The sequence below is a fragment of the Brachyhypopomus gauderio genome, unplaced genomic scaffold, assembly GCF_052324685.1.
Source record: "Brachyhypopomus gauderio isolate BG-103 unplaced genomic scaffold, BGAUD_0.2 sc54, whole genome shotgun sequence".
Taxonomy (NCBI): domain Eukaryota; kingdom Metazoa; phylum Chordata; class Actinopteri; order Gymnotiformes; family Hypopomidae; genus Brachyhypopomus; species Brachyhypopomus gauderio.
In genome coordinates, this window is record NW_027506878.1 from 2,606,827 (window position 1) to 2,618,652 (window position 11,826).

Consider the following 11,826-nt stretch of genomic DNA (forward strand, 5'->3'; position numbering starts at 1 on the left):
TTGTTGCTCATGTCATGGTACCAGTAGGTGAGGACAGTGTTGGACAGCGTTTATCAGGACAGCTGTACTGGGTTGAGACTGGTCTGCCTTCCAGGCTGTCCCCAGGTCTCTGTGCAAACCTTCTGTTTGGCAGGGCTTGGAAGTGCTCTTGATGATAAAACACTGAAAGGTCCCTCAGTGTGTGTGTGTGAACTTACTGTGTGTCTCCTCCCCCACCCACACGGGGCTTCTCTTAGTCCCTGGAGTCAGATTACAGGGGCAGAGCCTTCAGAAGCCCCTGGTCCATATTTACCAGACTTTCAGTTGAAGTGTGGGACTCACACACTCCCAGCTGTTAAGTCTAGGCTGGACGCTTCCCTGTGTATTTAGCTTCCTTCCTGTTGGTCAGCTCCCTGTGTGTACAGGTGCAGAGTGTCCCGCTAATCTGAGGTGCTCCCTGTGTGTACAGGTGCAGAGCGTCCCGCTAATCTGAGGTGTTGATGCTGGCGTCCAGACGTCTGGTGCGTTTGCTCGGTTTGTGGTGATGATGTGGGTGGACTGTGATGTAGGCGCTGGGGTTCGTTAGTGCTGTTACCCAGAAACCCAGAGCTGTTGTGTGCTGACCGCTGGCACCTCCACTGTTCATGCGCTCTTCATTTTCACAGATCAGCATCTTTCTTTTTAATATGTTCGTTACTATGGATATGATGCTGCCGCTGGTATACCTACTCATCGCAGAAGTGTCTAGATGTCACATCTGGCTCCGCCCCCCCTTACTTACTTACTAGCTGTCAATCTCTGTCGTCCTGTATCGCGTGTCAGTGTTTTTCCTGCCTGTTTGTCCCGCCTTCATTTGTAACCCCGCCCCCTGATTATTGTTACCACCTGTGTTTGAGTTCATTCGCAGTTTTCTCTGTAGTCTTGGTGTTTCTGGTATTGTACATGTCAGCTAATTGTGTTTGTCTATTCTCTGCCTGCGTAGTGTTCGTTGTGTTTAGTTTATATAGTGGTCATGTGCGTCTGTCGCCGTAGGTTAGTGTTTCTGTTCTCTGTTGTGTGTTTGCTTGTTCGCCATGTCTGTTAGCTCCTGTGTTGTGTATGTTTCCCTGTGCCTGGTTTTCATATTGTGTTTAGTTCATACAGTGGTCATGCGCATCTGTCATATTGTGTTTAGTTGTTTTGTTTCAGTAATAAACCCTTTTATCTTCTGCACTTGAGTCCCACCTGCCCAGTTCAAAATATTACACTAGACATCAGAACTGTCCCAGTGGAGCAATGGTGCCACATCCATCCACCCACTCCATCTACTCCACATCCATCCACCCACACCATCTACTCCATATTCATCCACCCACTCCATCTACTCCACATCCATCCACCCACTCCATCTACTCCACATCCATCCACCCACTCCATCTACTCCACATCCATCCACCCACACCATCTACTCCACATCCATCCACCCACTCCATCTACTCCACATCCATCCACCCACACCATCTACTCCATATTCATCCACCCACACCATTTACTCCATATTCATCCACCCACTCCATCTACTCCACATCCATCCACCCACACCATCTACTCCATATTCATCCACCCACTCCATCTACTCCACATTCATCCACCCACCCCATCTACTCCACATCCATCCACCCACACCATCTACTCCACATCCATCCACCCACTCCATCTACTCCACATCCATCCACCCACTCCATCTACTCCACATCCATCCACCCACACCATCTACTCCATATTCATCCACCCACACCATCTACTCCATATTCATCCACCCACTCCATCTACTCCACATTCATCCACCCACTCCATCTACTCCACATCCATCCACCCACTCCATCTACTCCACATCCATCCACCCACCCCATCTACTCCACATCCATCCACCCACTCCATCTACTCCACATCCATCCACCCACTCCATCTACTCCACATCCATCCACCCACACCATCTACTCCATATTCATCCACCCACACCATCTACTCCATATTCATCCACCCACTCCATCTACTCCACATTCATCCACCCACTCCATCTACTCCACATCCATCCACCCACTCCATCTACTCCACATCCATCCACCCACTCCATCTACTCCACATCCATCCACCCACACCATCTACTCCACATCCATCCACCCACACCATCTACTCCACATCCATCCACCCACTCCATCTACTCCACATCCATCCACCCACACCATCTACTGCACATCCATCTACCCACACCATCTACTCCACATCCATCCACCCACACCATCTACTGCACATTCATCCATCCACTCCATCTACTCCAGTGGATGCAGAAAGAGCTCCCCCACCACTGAAGTAGCTGAGACTCTTACACCTACACTGAAGTGTCTACACACACTAAACATAATGTAATAATGCAGGTCTGTCTATTAGAGGCCCCTCTAGAGTTTGGAGCTTCCCAAAGTTTGTTCCTGTGTTGTAAAAAGATTTTGAGATATGAGAAAGGCAGAGTTTCTCTGATTGAATCTATTAAATTAGCTTTTATCACTTCATCGCTCAATTAGCAGAGGGACATCATAGAGAAGGGGAGTTTAACTAGAAATCAGAGTGGGCTGTGATGTCAGAGTAGGAAGTTATGATGTCAGAGTGGATTATGGTGATATCAGAGTGGGCTGTGATGGTGTGATAGTGGGCTGTGATCACTGTGGTGATGTCACAGTGGGTTGTGGTGATGTCACAGTGAAATATGGTAATGTCAGAGTGGGCTGTGATGGTGTCAGAACACACTGTGGTGATGTCACAGTGGGTTGTGGTGATGTCACAGTGGAATATGGTAATGTCAGAGTGGGCTGTGATGGTGTCAGAACGCACTGTGGTGATGTCACAGTGGGTTGTGGTGATGTCACAGTGGAATATGGTAATGTCAGAGTGGGCTGTGATGGTGTCAGAATGCACTGTGGTGATGTCACAGTGGGCTGTGGTGGTGCACATCTGTGAGGATATCAGATGTCTCTGGCATGAAATATATAATTTTTAAAAAGCTGCAATCTTTTTTGGCTACTTAACTGCTTTTATGGTTAGATTTAGAAGAATGCATTGCAGTAACTACCATAATTCACAGGATTGTCCTGATATGTACACACCACTGTGTGTGATGCGTGCGCCTATTTCTTATGTACTGTCTTTTCATACTGTCTTGTCTCGAACATCACTCTCTCTCTCTATCTCTCTCTCTCTCTCTCACACACACACACAAACACACACAGGGGATTGACGGTATTGCTAAGAGAGGGAGAGACACTGCTCCAAATGAATCTTGTCATTGCTGTAACTGGATACGGTCATAACGGTGGAGCTGTTATAGGCTGGGTTAGTACATGCTGATGGGTAATGGGTCTGACATTTCACACTCCTCAGCTCTGACACTTTCCAGTAGAGAGCGGTGGAAAGAGCACAGCGGCATACACAACATTTCAAGGACACACTCTCTCTCCTTTCTGTATCTCCTCCTCTCTTTGTCTCTTTCTGTCTCTGTCCGTCTCGTCTTGTGAGAATTTAACACTAAACAGATGTGACTGCTGACTGAAGGGAAGACGAGAGAAACTGTTTACCTGAGCAACAGAACCACGGCGGATTTACTGGTCATCACTGGTCAATGTTAAATGACTTTGGCTTTGCGAGAGCCTAGACTGTGTGGCCACCGTACAGTGGGCATTCCGCATGAATCAAGCATGAATATGAACTCAGATTTGGCCCAAGTCGCTGTGAATGAGAGGCCTGGAGGTTTGAGTTTGAGACTTTAAATGTCTTTAGATTCCTGTGAATGGTCATTTATTTGGCTGTCACACCTTATTCCTCTACCTCTCTCTCCCTCTCTCCCTCCTTCTGTCTCTCCCTTTCTCCCTCCTTCTCTCTATCCCTCCTTCTCTTTCCTTCATACTTTCTCTTCCTCCTTCTCTCTATCTCCCCCATTCTTCCTCTCTTTCTCTCTCCTTCTCTCTTTCTCTCCCTCTTTCCCTCCCTCCCTCTCCCTCATGCTTTTTCAGTATTCTTTATCCTTTTTTTCTTTCCTGCTCTCTTCTAGTGTCTTCATTCCAAGGAGGATGATGATGGCAGAAAAGGTGATTCTACTGCCCTGTTGCCCCTCCCCAAGTGCTGTTGCCCCTGCAGCAGACAGGAATCATCTCTTACGCTGATGCTCTTCTTATGATTGATGAACAAACCAATGTGAAGTCAGGAAGAGCTGCAGGAGCTGTCATGGCCGTGTCCAGAAGGTCTTGCAGTGACACACTGTCTCAACCTTCTCCACTCTCCTCACACAAGCTGCTGTGACCTGGACAAACAGCCCCAGTAGGGGGCGCTACGGGATGTCGGACAAACACACCCAAGGTCCTGTGTAGCTGTTCACAGGACTGCAGTCTTCTGGACGGAGATCTTTGATGTTGTTTCTTGGATCTACACAAGCCATTTCCCAGTTTGGGGGTAACAGCCCCTAGTTCTCTGATAACCACGGAGTCCAGAAGGTCCCAGGTGAGACCGCTCACAGAGCAGTGACTCATTAACCCTGATTTTGCCATTGAGGGTATTTGCTTGACGTAATGGCGCTACCTTCAAATCAAATGCGAACCCCCAAACAAACGGGTGTGAACCCACCGTCTGCTGTGGGGAGCGTTTCTTATCACTCTGTCTAGGTGGAGCTCATACAGACGCAAACGGACAAGCGCACGAAATAATGACTGAAGGAAGAAAACCACCACAAACGTGGGTCCGTACGGGAGCAGCGAACAAACATCGAAGGCGTCAGGTGGACAGAGTGATTAAAACAACAGAATAAATAAACACAATCCCCTCTGTTTATTCCTCTAGTACGTCCTAATATCAACCAAAACAACGAAAACCTAAACACACAAACATTACTCTAACGTCTTACCTCTATATCTAAACAACTCAGTGTAAACCAAAACCCAAAAGAAACAGTGGCCAACCCAGTGTGAGGGGAGCACTCAGGCCAAAAACACAAACCAAAATGGTCGACAATGACCAACGAACAAAAACAATCAAAACACAATCCGATAGCCAAATCGAGCACCAGGCTTGGTTCTCGTGGAAACACCTCTCCATTGACGGCATCAGCTTCCACGTTCTAGTTCCTCCAACTGCCTCGACAGCCAATCAGGATCAGGGGCGGGATCTTGCGTAATTGGTCACAACAGAAGCCAAACTGCAACAGAGTAAACTGCACACCCAACATACACAACTCCCTCAGGAACTACAGCAGCACGTAACACGCTGGACAGCGTAATGTCATTTTGCTGTTGTTTTTGTTATTGTAACTTCATGCACCTGTATAGGAGCGTGTCCCCCACGTGTGTCCCACATGTCCCTAGTCTGTTTGGACTGCCGGGCTGTTTGTTATAGAACACTTTCATGAGGATAATACGTCTAACACTCGGATTATACATCTAACAGTCATACACCTAACAATCAGATTATACGTCTAACAATCAGATTATACGTCTACACCTAACTATCAGATTATACGTCTAACAATCAGATTATACATCTAACACTCAGATTATACATCTAACAGTCATACACCTAACTATCAGATTATACATCTAACAATCAGATTATACGTCTAACAATCAGATTATACGTCTAACACTCAGATTATACGTCTAACACTTGAGGTCGAGGTCGAACAGTCAGACACCTTTTATAACACCTTCTGGAAATATGTATCTCCTCTACATGTATGTATCTCCTCTACATGTATGTATTTCCTTTATATGTATGTTTCTCCTCTACATGTATGTATCTCCTCTACATACATGTATCTCCTTTATATGTATGTATCTCATCTACATGTATGTATCTCCTTTACATACATGTATCTCCTTTATATGTATGTTTCTCCTCTACATGTATGTATCTTCTCTACATACATGTATCTCCTTTATATGTATGTATCTCATCTACATGTATGTATCTCCTCTATATGTATGTATCTCCTCTATATGTATGTATCTGCTATACACATCTCACCTCCATCTTAGCAACAGTGAAATGTAACTGAAGCCTCAGACACAATGTTCAGCCACTGAACATTATGCAATTTATAAAGTATTTTTACAGTTTTTGTCAGTTGAGTTTTTCCATTAATATTTTGACTTTTTAAAATCTTACAAAAATGAAATACAAAATGACAGTGAAAAGAAAGTAAACTATAAGTAATAAAACAAAGTGCTTGAACATTTACAATATGGTTATTCATATATTGTGTTTGTCTGCCTGCATCACGTGTAATTAAGGTTGTGTACACACGTGTAATTAAGGTTGTGTATGCACGTGACACCACAGCATCCATGTTTAACACACCAAACCTGCATCCAACCTGCACGGATGCCCTGGCTTTGTTCATGTCTGTGTCAGACCATAACGTCTCTCCACCAGTATAAGCTAAAGTCTGAGCCTCTGAACGGAGAATATATTACACTTCCTGTTTCAACACTGTAGGTGACAGTTGTGTGTGTGGGTGTGAGTGTGGGCGTGTGCGTGTGTCTCTGTGTGTGAGTGAATCAGCGTGTGAGAGAGTGTGTTCTTGACACCAGGGAGAAGCACTCTGTCACTCGGACTCATTTGGCAAGTTTAATGCTGGCAATGAACACAGAGGGCAAATCCAGACTGGGAAGGCAAACACAACACAGGGTCCATACACAGGAAGTCCTGGAGACTGAAACAGGAGGCCCAACCATGTCCTAATTACATGCTACGGGATAACAGGTATGTACTGTCCAAAACTGACATGCAGTAGTCCGGAGGGCGTGATGATTGTCACCATGATGATGACAGTCTGATTACAGAAGCCATGGTTCAGGAAGGTAGCACACAGCTATGACTAGAACTGATTTTGAAGATTTCTCTATTTATATCGTGAATAGGAGATTTGATGTGACCTTTCAACATAGTGCCATCAAGACAGCAGAATATGACAATGGTTCTGCTACTGCCGATTAAGTCATATTTCCTGCTATTTTTATTGAGCTTGTCAATAGCCGTGAACCCTGATGGGTATGTGCAGTGGCGCGTGGGCGGGCCAGTGGGCGGGATTTATCCGGAGGTGGGAGGAGCGTTCAGGACACACGTCTGAGTCTCGCTGGCTCTGTCAGGGCTCTCAGCTCTGCGGTTGGCAGCTGCCCCTCTCAGATCAACCCCCTGGGGACAGTTGTGGTAGAAACGCTATTACTGGAGCCACTGAAATGCCCTCAGCAGCGGTTGGAGGGTTTTTGCTGGGAAGCAGGTCACCTTCGTCTGTCCTCATCTCCTCCTCCTCATTTGAGTTGTTCTGTGTGTGTGTGTGTGTGTGTGTGTGTGTGTGTGTGTGTACTTGCATACGTGTGCTTGTGTAAATCAAAACGTGAGTAAACGTGACTGAACGTGATGCGTGAGAGCAATACTATACATCCTCCCTTCTAGTGTCAGAACTCCAGTCTAGAACCACACATCCACATCCTGTCTGTGTGTGTGGTGACTCAAAGCACGTCACACTGAGGTCAGTCCCTCTCCATGTGTGACTGCACTCGGATGTTTTAATCACTCTGATCACCAGAGGAGATCACCAGAGGAGCCCACCAGAGATCACCAGAGGAGATCACCAGAGGAGACCACCAGAGGAGATCACCAGAAGAGACCACCAGAGATCACCAGAGGAGACCACCAGAGGAGACCACCAGAGGAGACCACCAGAGGAGATCACCAGAGATCACCAGAGGAGATCACCAGAGGAGATCACCAGAGGAGACCACCAGAGGAGATCACCAGAGGAGACCACCAGAGGAGACCACCAGAGGAGACCACCAGAGATCACCAGAGGAGATCACCAGAGGAGATCACCAGAGGAGATCACCAGAGGAGACCACCAGAGATCACCAGAGGAGATCACCAGAGGAGACCACCAGAGGAAAGGGTCAGATGAAGGGGCGGGGCAGATGAAGGGGTGGGGCAGATGAAGGGGCGGGGCAGATGAAGGGGTGGGGCAGATGGTGGGGCAGGGCAGATGAAGGGGCGGGGCAGATGAAGGGGTGGGGCAGATGAAGGGGCGGGGCAGATGAAGGGGTGGGGCAGATGGTGGGGCGGGGCAGATGAAGGGGCGGGGCAGATGAAGGGGTGGGGCAGATGGTGGGGCAGGGCAGATGCTGCAGCTTTCGTTGGGGGCGGAGCCTGGTCTAGAGTTGAAGACACCGCCCCAGTGCTGGTGGGTGGGGCATACAGCATCAGTGGCGGCGCTGCTGCATCAGTGAACCTGCTGGTCAGCGCCCCCTGCTGGCTAAGAGAGAGACTGTAGCAGAATGCAAGAAAGATGGCAGCTGAGGAGGAGAAGACAGCAGCAGGTCTGTTATACAGGCAGGTCTGGGTCTGTTATACAGGCAGGTCTGGGTCTGTTATACGGGCAGGTCTGTTATACAGGCAGGTCTGGGTCTGTTATACAGGCAGGTCTGGGTCTGTTATACAGGCAGGTCTGTTATACAGGTAGGTCTGTTATACAGGCAGGTCTGGGTCTGTTATACAGGCAGGTCTGTTATACAGGCAGGTCTGGGTCTGTTATACAGGCAGGCCTGTTATACAGGCAGGTCTGTTATAAAGGCAGGTCTGTTATAAAGGCAGGTCTGTTAACCAGGCAGGTCTGTTTTACAGGCAGGTCTGTGTCTGTTATACAGGCAGGTCTGTGTCTGTTATACAGGCAGGTCTGTGTCTGTTATACAGGCAGGTCTGTTATAAAGGCAGGTCTGTTAACCAGGCAGGTCTGTTATACAGCCTGTCTCGCTCCTGCACGCATCAACGGCGATGTGTCTCATCAAAACGCAGCTCAGCAGGGTTCAACTTGCAGGTTCTGCGAAGTGGATATTGGTGTGTGTGTGTGTGTGTGTGTGTGTGTGTGTGTGTGTGTGTGTGTGTGTGTGTGTGTGTGCATGAGGAGTGGGCCTTGGTGAGAAACACCAGCCCCAGACATTAAAAGAGGGAATGAAGATTCGCACAATCCTCTGAACGGCAAGTCAAAGTTAGGCAATGTGCCGACAACGTTTGAGCGTTTGATGGAGCTCACTGGTGTCTCTGAGGATCAGAGCATCTCTCCACTAGATGACCGCTAGTTCATGCACCCAGCTTCAAGGGCGCGTCCGTAAACCTGGAGCAGGTCTTCCACGCTAACCAGGCACGGAGGCTCCTGACAGCACCTGTGAAAGAGCAACACCTTGGCTACTCGTGCATGCTCCTCAAGCTTCTGGTTGTGCATGTGTGCACACGCCCCCAGGCTTGGGGAACACAACCACATGCTCACCGGTCTGATACACACTTACCGGTCTGATACACGCTCACCAGTGTGATACACACTCACTAGTCTGATACACACTCACCGGTCTGATACACACTCACCGGTCTGATACACACTCACCGGCATGATACACACTCACCAGTCTGATACACGCTCACCGGTCTGATACACGCTCACCGGTCTGATACACGTTCACCAGTCTGATACGTACTCATCAGTCTGATATACGCTCACCAGTCTAATACACACTCACCGGTCTGATACACACTCACCAGTCTGATACGTACTCATCAGTCTGATATACGCTCACCAGTCTGATACATGGTAGATCTCCAGGAGAGGGGGTGGAGTTAAACTCTGCAGTTTAAACTCTCCTTTAAACTCTCCTGTAAATCTCCAGGAGAGGGGGTGGAGCTAATGTTTAGTCACAGCTCTTTATCTTCCTTGACCTGAGCAGGAACTGTTATTTGCTGTGATATATATATATATATATATATATATATATATATATATCCAGGTATTCATTTGAGAAAATGGCACAAAACCTCATTTTCCTCCTCAGAGGTGTTGAGTGAAGATATTGAGAATAAAATAGTGCTGCTGACACAATATTATACATGTACATGAGGTACGATGCCATAGAAGCCCATATCCCCTCTTCCTCCACCAACTCCACCTCTCTCTCTCTCTCTCTCTCTCTCTCTCTATTGAATTCAGTTCAGTAAGCTTTATTAACATGAGCATGTTCATTTAAAGGTTTTTTTCAAATCAGCATTACACTAAAGCAACATGAATGAACCTTTGCAATATTAAGAGAATTAAGAATTCTACCATATTTGAATAATAATTAGCATAAATAGGACTGTTATAAGTATAACGCTTCCAGTTATTATAAGTAGGACGCTTCCAGTCAAGAAAAGTAAAGAAGTGAAAGGAGAAGAAGAATAAATAATAAACAAACACATGATGATGTTTACCAACTGGGTGTGTGTGTGTGTGTGTGTGTGTGTGTGTGTGTGTGTGTGTGTGTGAGAGAGAGAATCATCTCACATTTAGTGAAGTAAATTTGGTCAAATGTTCATGTTTTCAATATGAAAATGCAGGGCCATGGACGTAATTTTGATTTCAAAAGTGGGGGGGACATGGATTCGTCGCTATTTAAATATTTGGTTTTAACCGTAAAAACTGGGGGGGGGACCAAAACCGGCTTTTGAAAAAGTGGGGGGGACATGTCCCCCCCCCAAATTACGTCCGTGTGCAGGGCTGTTTGTACAGAGTGTCATACTCTCTCTCTCACTCCCTCCCTCACTCTCTCTCACTCTCTTTACCTCTCCCTCCCTCTATCTCTCTCTCTATATGTCTCTACCTCTCCCTCACACTCTCTCCCTCTCTCTATCGCTCCCTCTCTCTATCTCTCCCTCTTTCTCCCTCCCTCTGTCTCTTTCCCTCTAGTGTATTGATCAGGAGATTAGCTCACCTCAACCCCTGCACTCTCTAGGGGCTGTTACCATGGAGACGCACAAGTGGGGAAGTGCTTTCACCAGTCCCAACCTGCCCCTCCCCCGCCACTCAGTGGCATGTGCATCACCTGGAGGGGATGGTCTCACCTGGAGGGGTTGGTCTCACCTGGAGGGGTTGGTCTCACCTGGAGGGGATGGTCTCACCTGGAGGGTTTGGTGTCACCTGGAGGGGATGGTCTCACCTGGAGGGGATGGTGTTAAATGGAGGGGTTGGTGTCACCTGGAGGGAATGGTCTCACCTGGAGGGGATGGTGTTAAATGGAGGGGTTGGTCTCACCTGGAGGGGATGGTCTCACCTGGAGGGGATGGTCTCACCTGGAGGGTTTGGTGTCACCTGGAGGGGATGGTCTCACCTGGAGGGTTTGGTGTCACCTGGAGGGGTTGGTCTCACCTGGAGGGGTTGGTCTCACCTGGAGGGGATGGTGTTAAATGGAGGGTTTGGTGTCACCTGGAGGGGATGGTGTTAAATGGAGGGGTTGGTGTTACCTGGAGGGGTTGGTCTCACCTGGAGGGGTTGGTCTCACCTGGAGGGGATGGTCTCACCTGGAGGGGATGGTCTCACCTGGAGGGGATGGTCTCACCTGGAGGGTTTGGTCTCACCTGGAGGGGATGGTCTCACCTGGAGGGGTTGGTGTTAAATGGAGGGGTTGGTGTTACATGGAGGGGATGGTCTCACCTGGAGGGGTTGGTGTTAAATGGAGGGGTTGGTGTTACCTGGAGGGGTTGGTCTCACCTGGAGGGGTTGGTCTCACCTGGAGGGGATGGTCTCACCTGGAGGGGTTGGTCTCACCTGGAGGGGCTGGCTTCACCTGGAGAGGTTGGTGTTACCTGGAGGGGTTGGTCTCACCTGGAGGGGTTGGTCTCACCTGGAGGGGATGGTCTCACCTGGAGGGGATGGTCTCACCTGGAGGGTTTGGTCTCACCTGGAGGGGATGGTCTCACCTGGAGGGGTTGGTGTTAAATGGAGGGGTTGGTGTTACATGGAGGGGATGGTCTCAC

At 48.2% G+C, this 11,826-nt stretch overlaps 1 protein-coding gene across 1 annotated transcript in view; it reads left to right on the top strand.

Annotated features, from left to right (window-relative positions):
- The window catches only part of LOC143488722 (uncharacterized), a 9,433-nt gene extending 5,386 nt beyond the window's left edge, over window positions 1-4,047 (top strand). Inside the window, exon 2 of the mRNA XM_076987591.1 lies at window positions 449-4,047. Within this exon, the coding sequence (XP_076843706.1) occupies window positions 1,255-2,388 (1,134 nt within the window). The 5' untranslated portion in view covers window positions 449-1,254 and the 3' untranslated portion in view covers window positions 2,389-4,047. The remainder of the gene's footprint in view (window positions 1-448) is intronic.
- The last annotated feature ends 7,779 nt before the right edge of the window (window positions 4,048-11,826 follow it).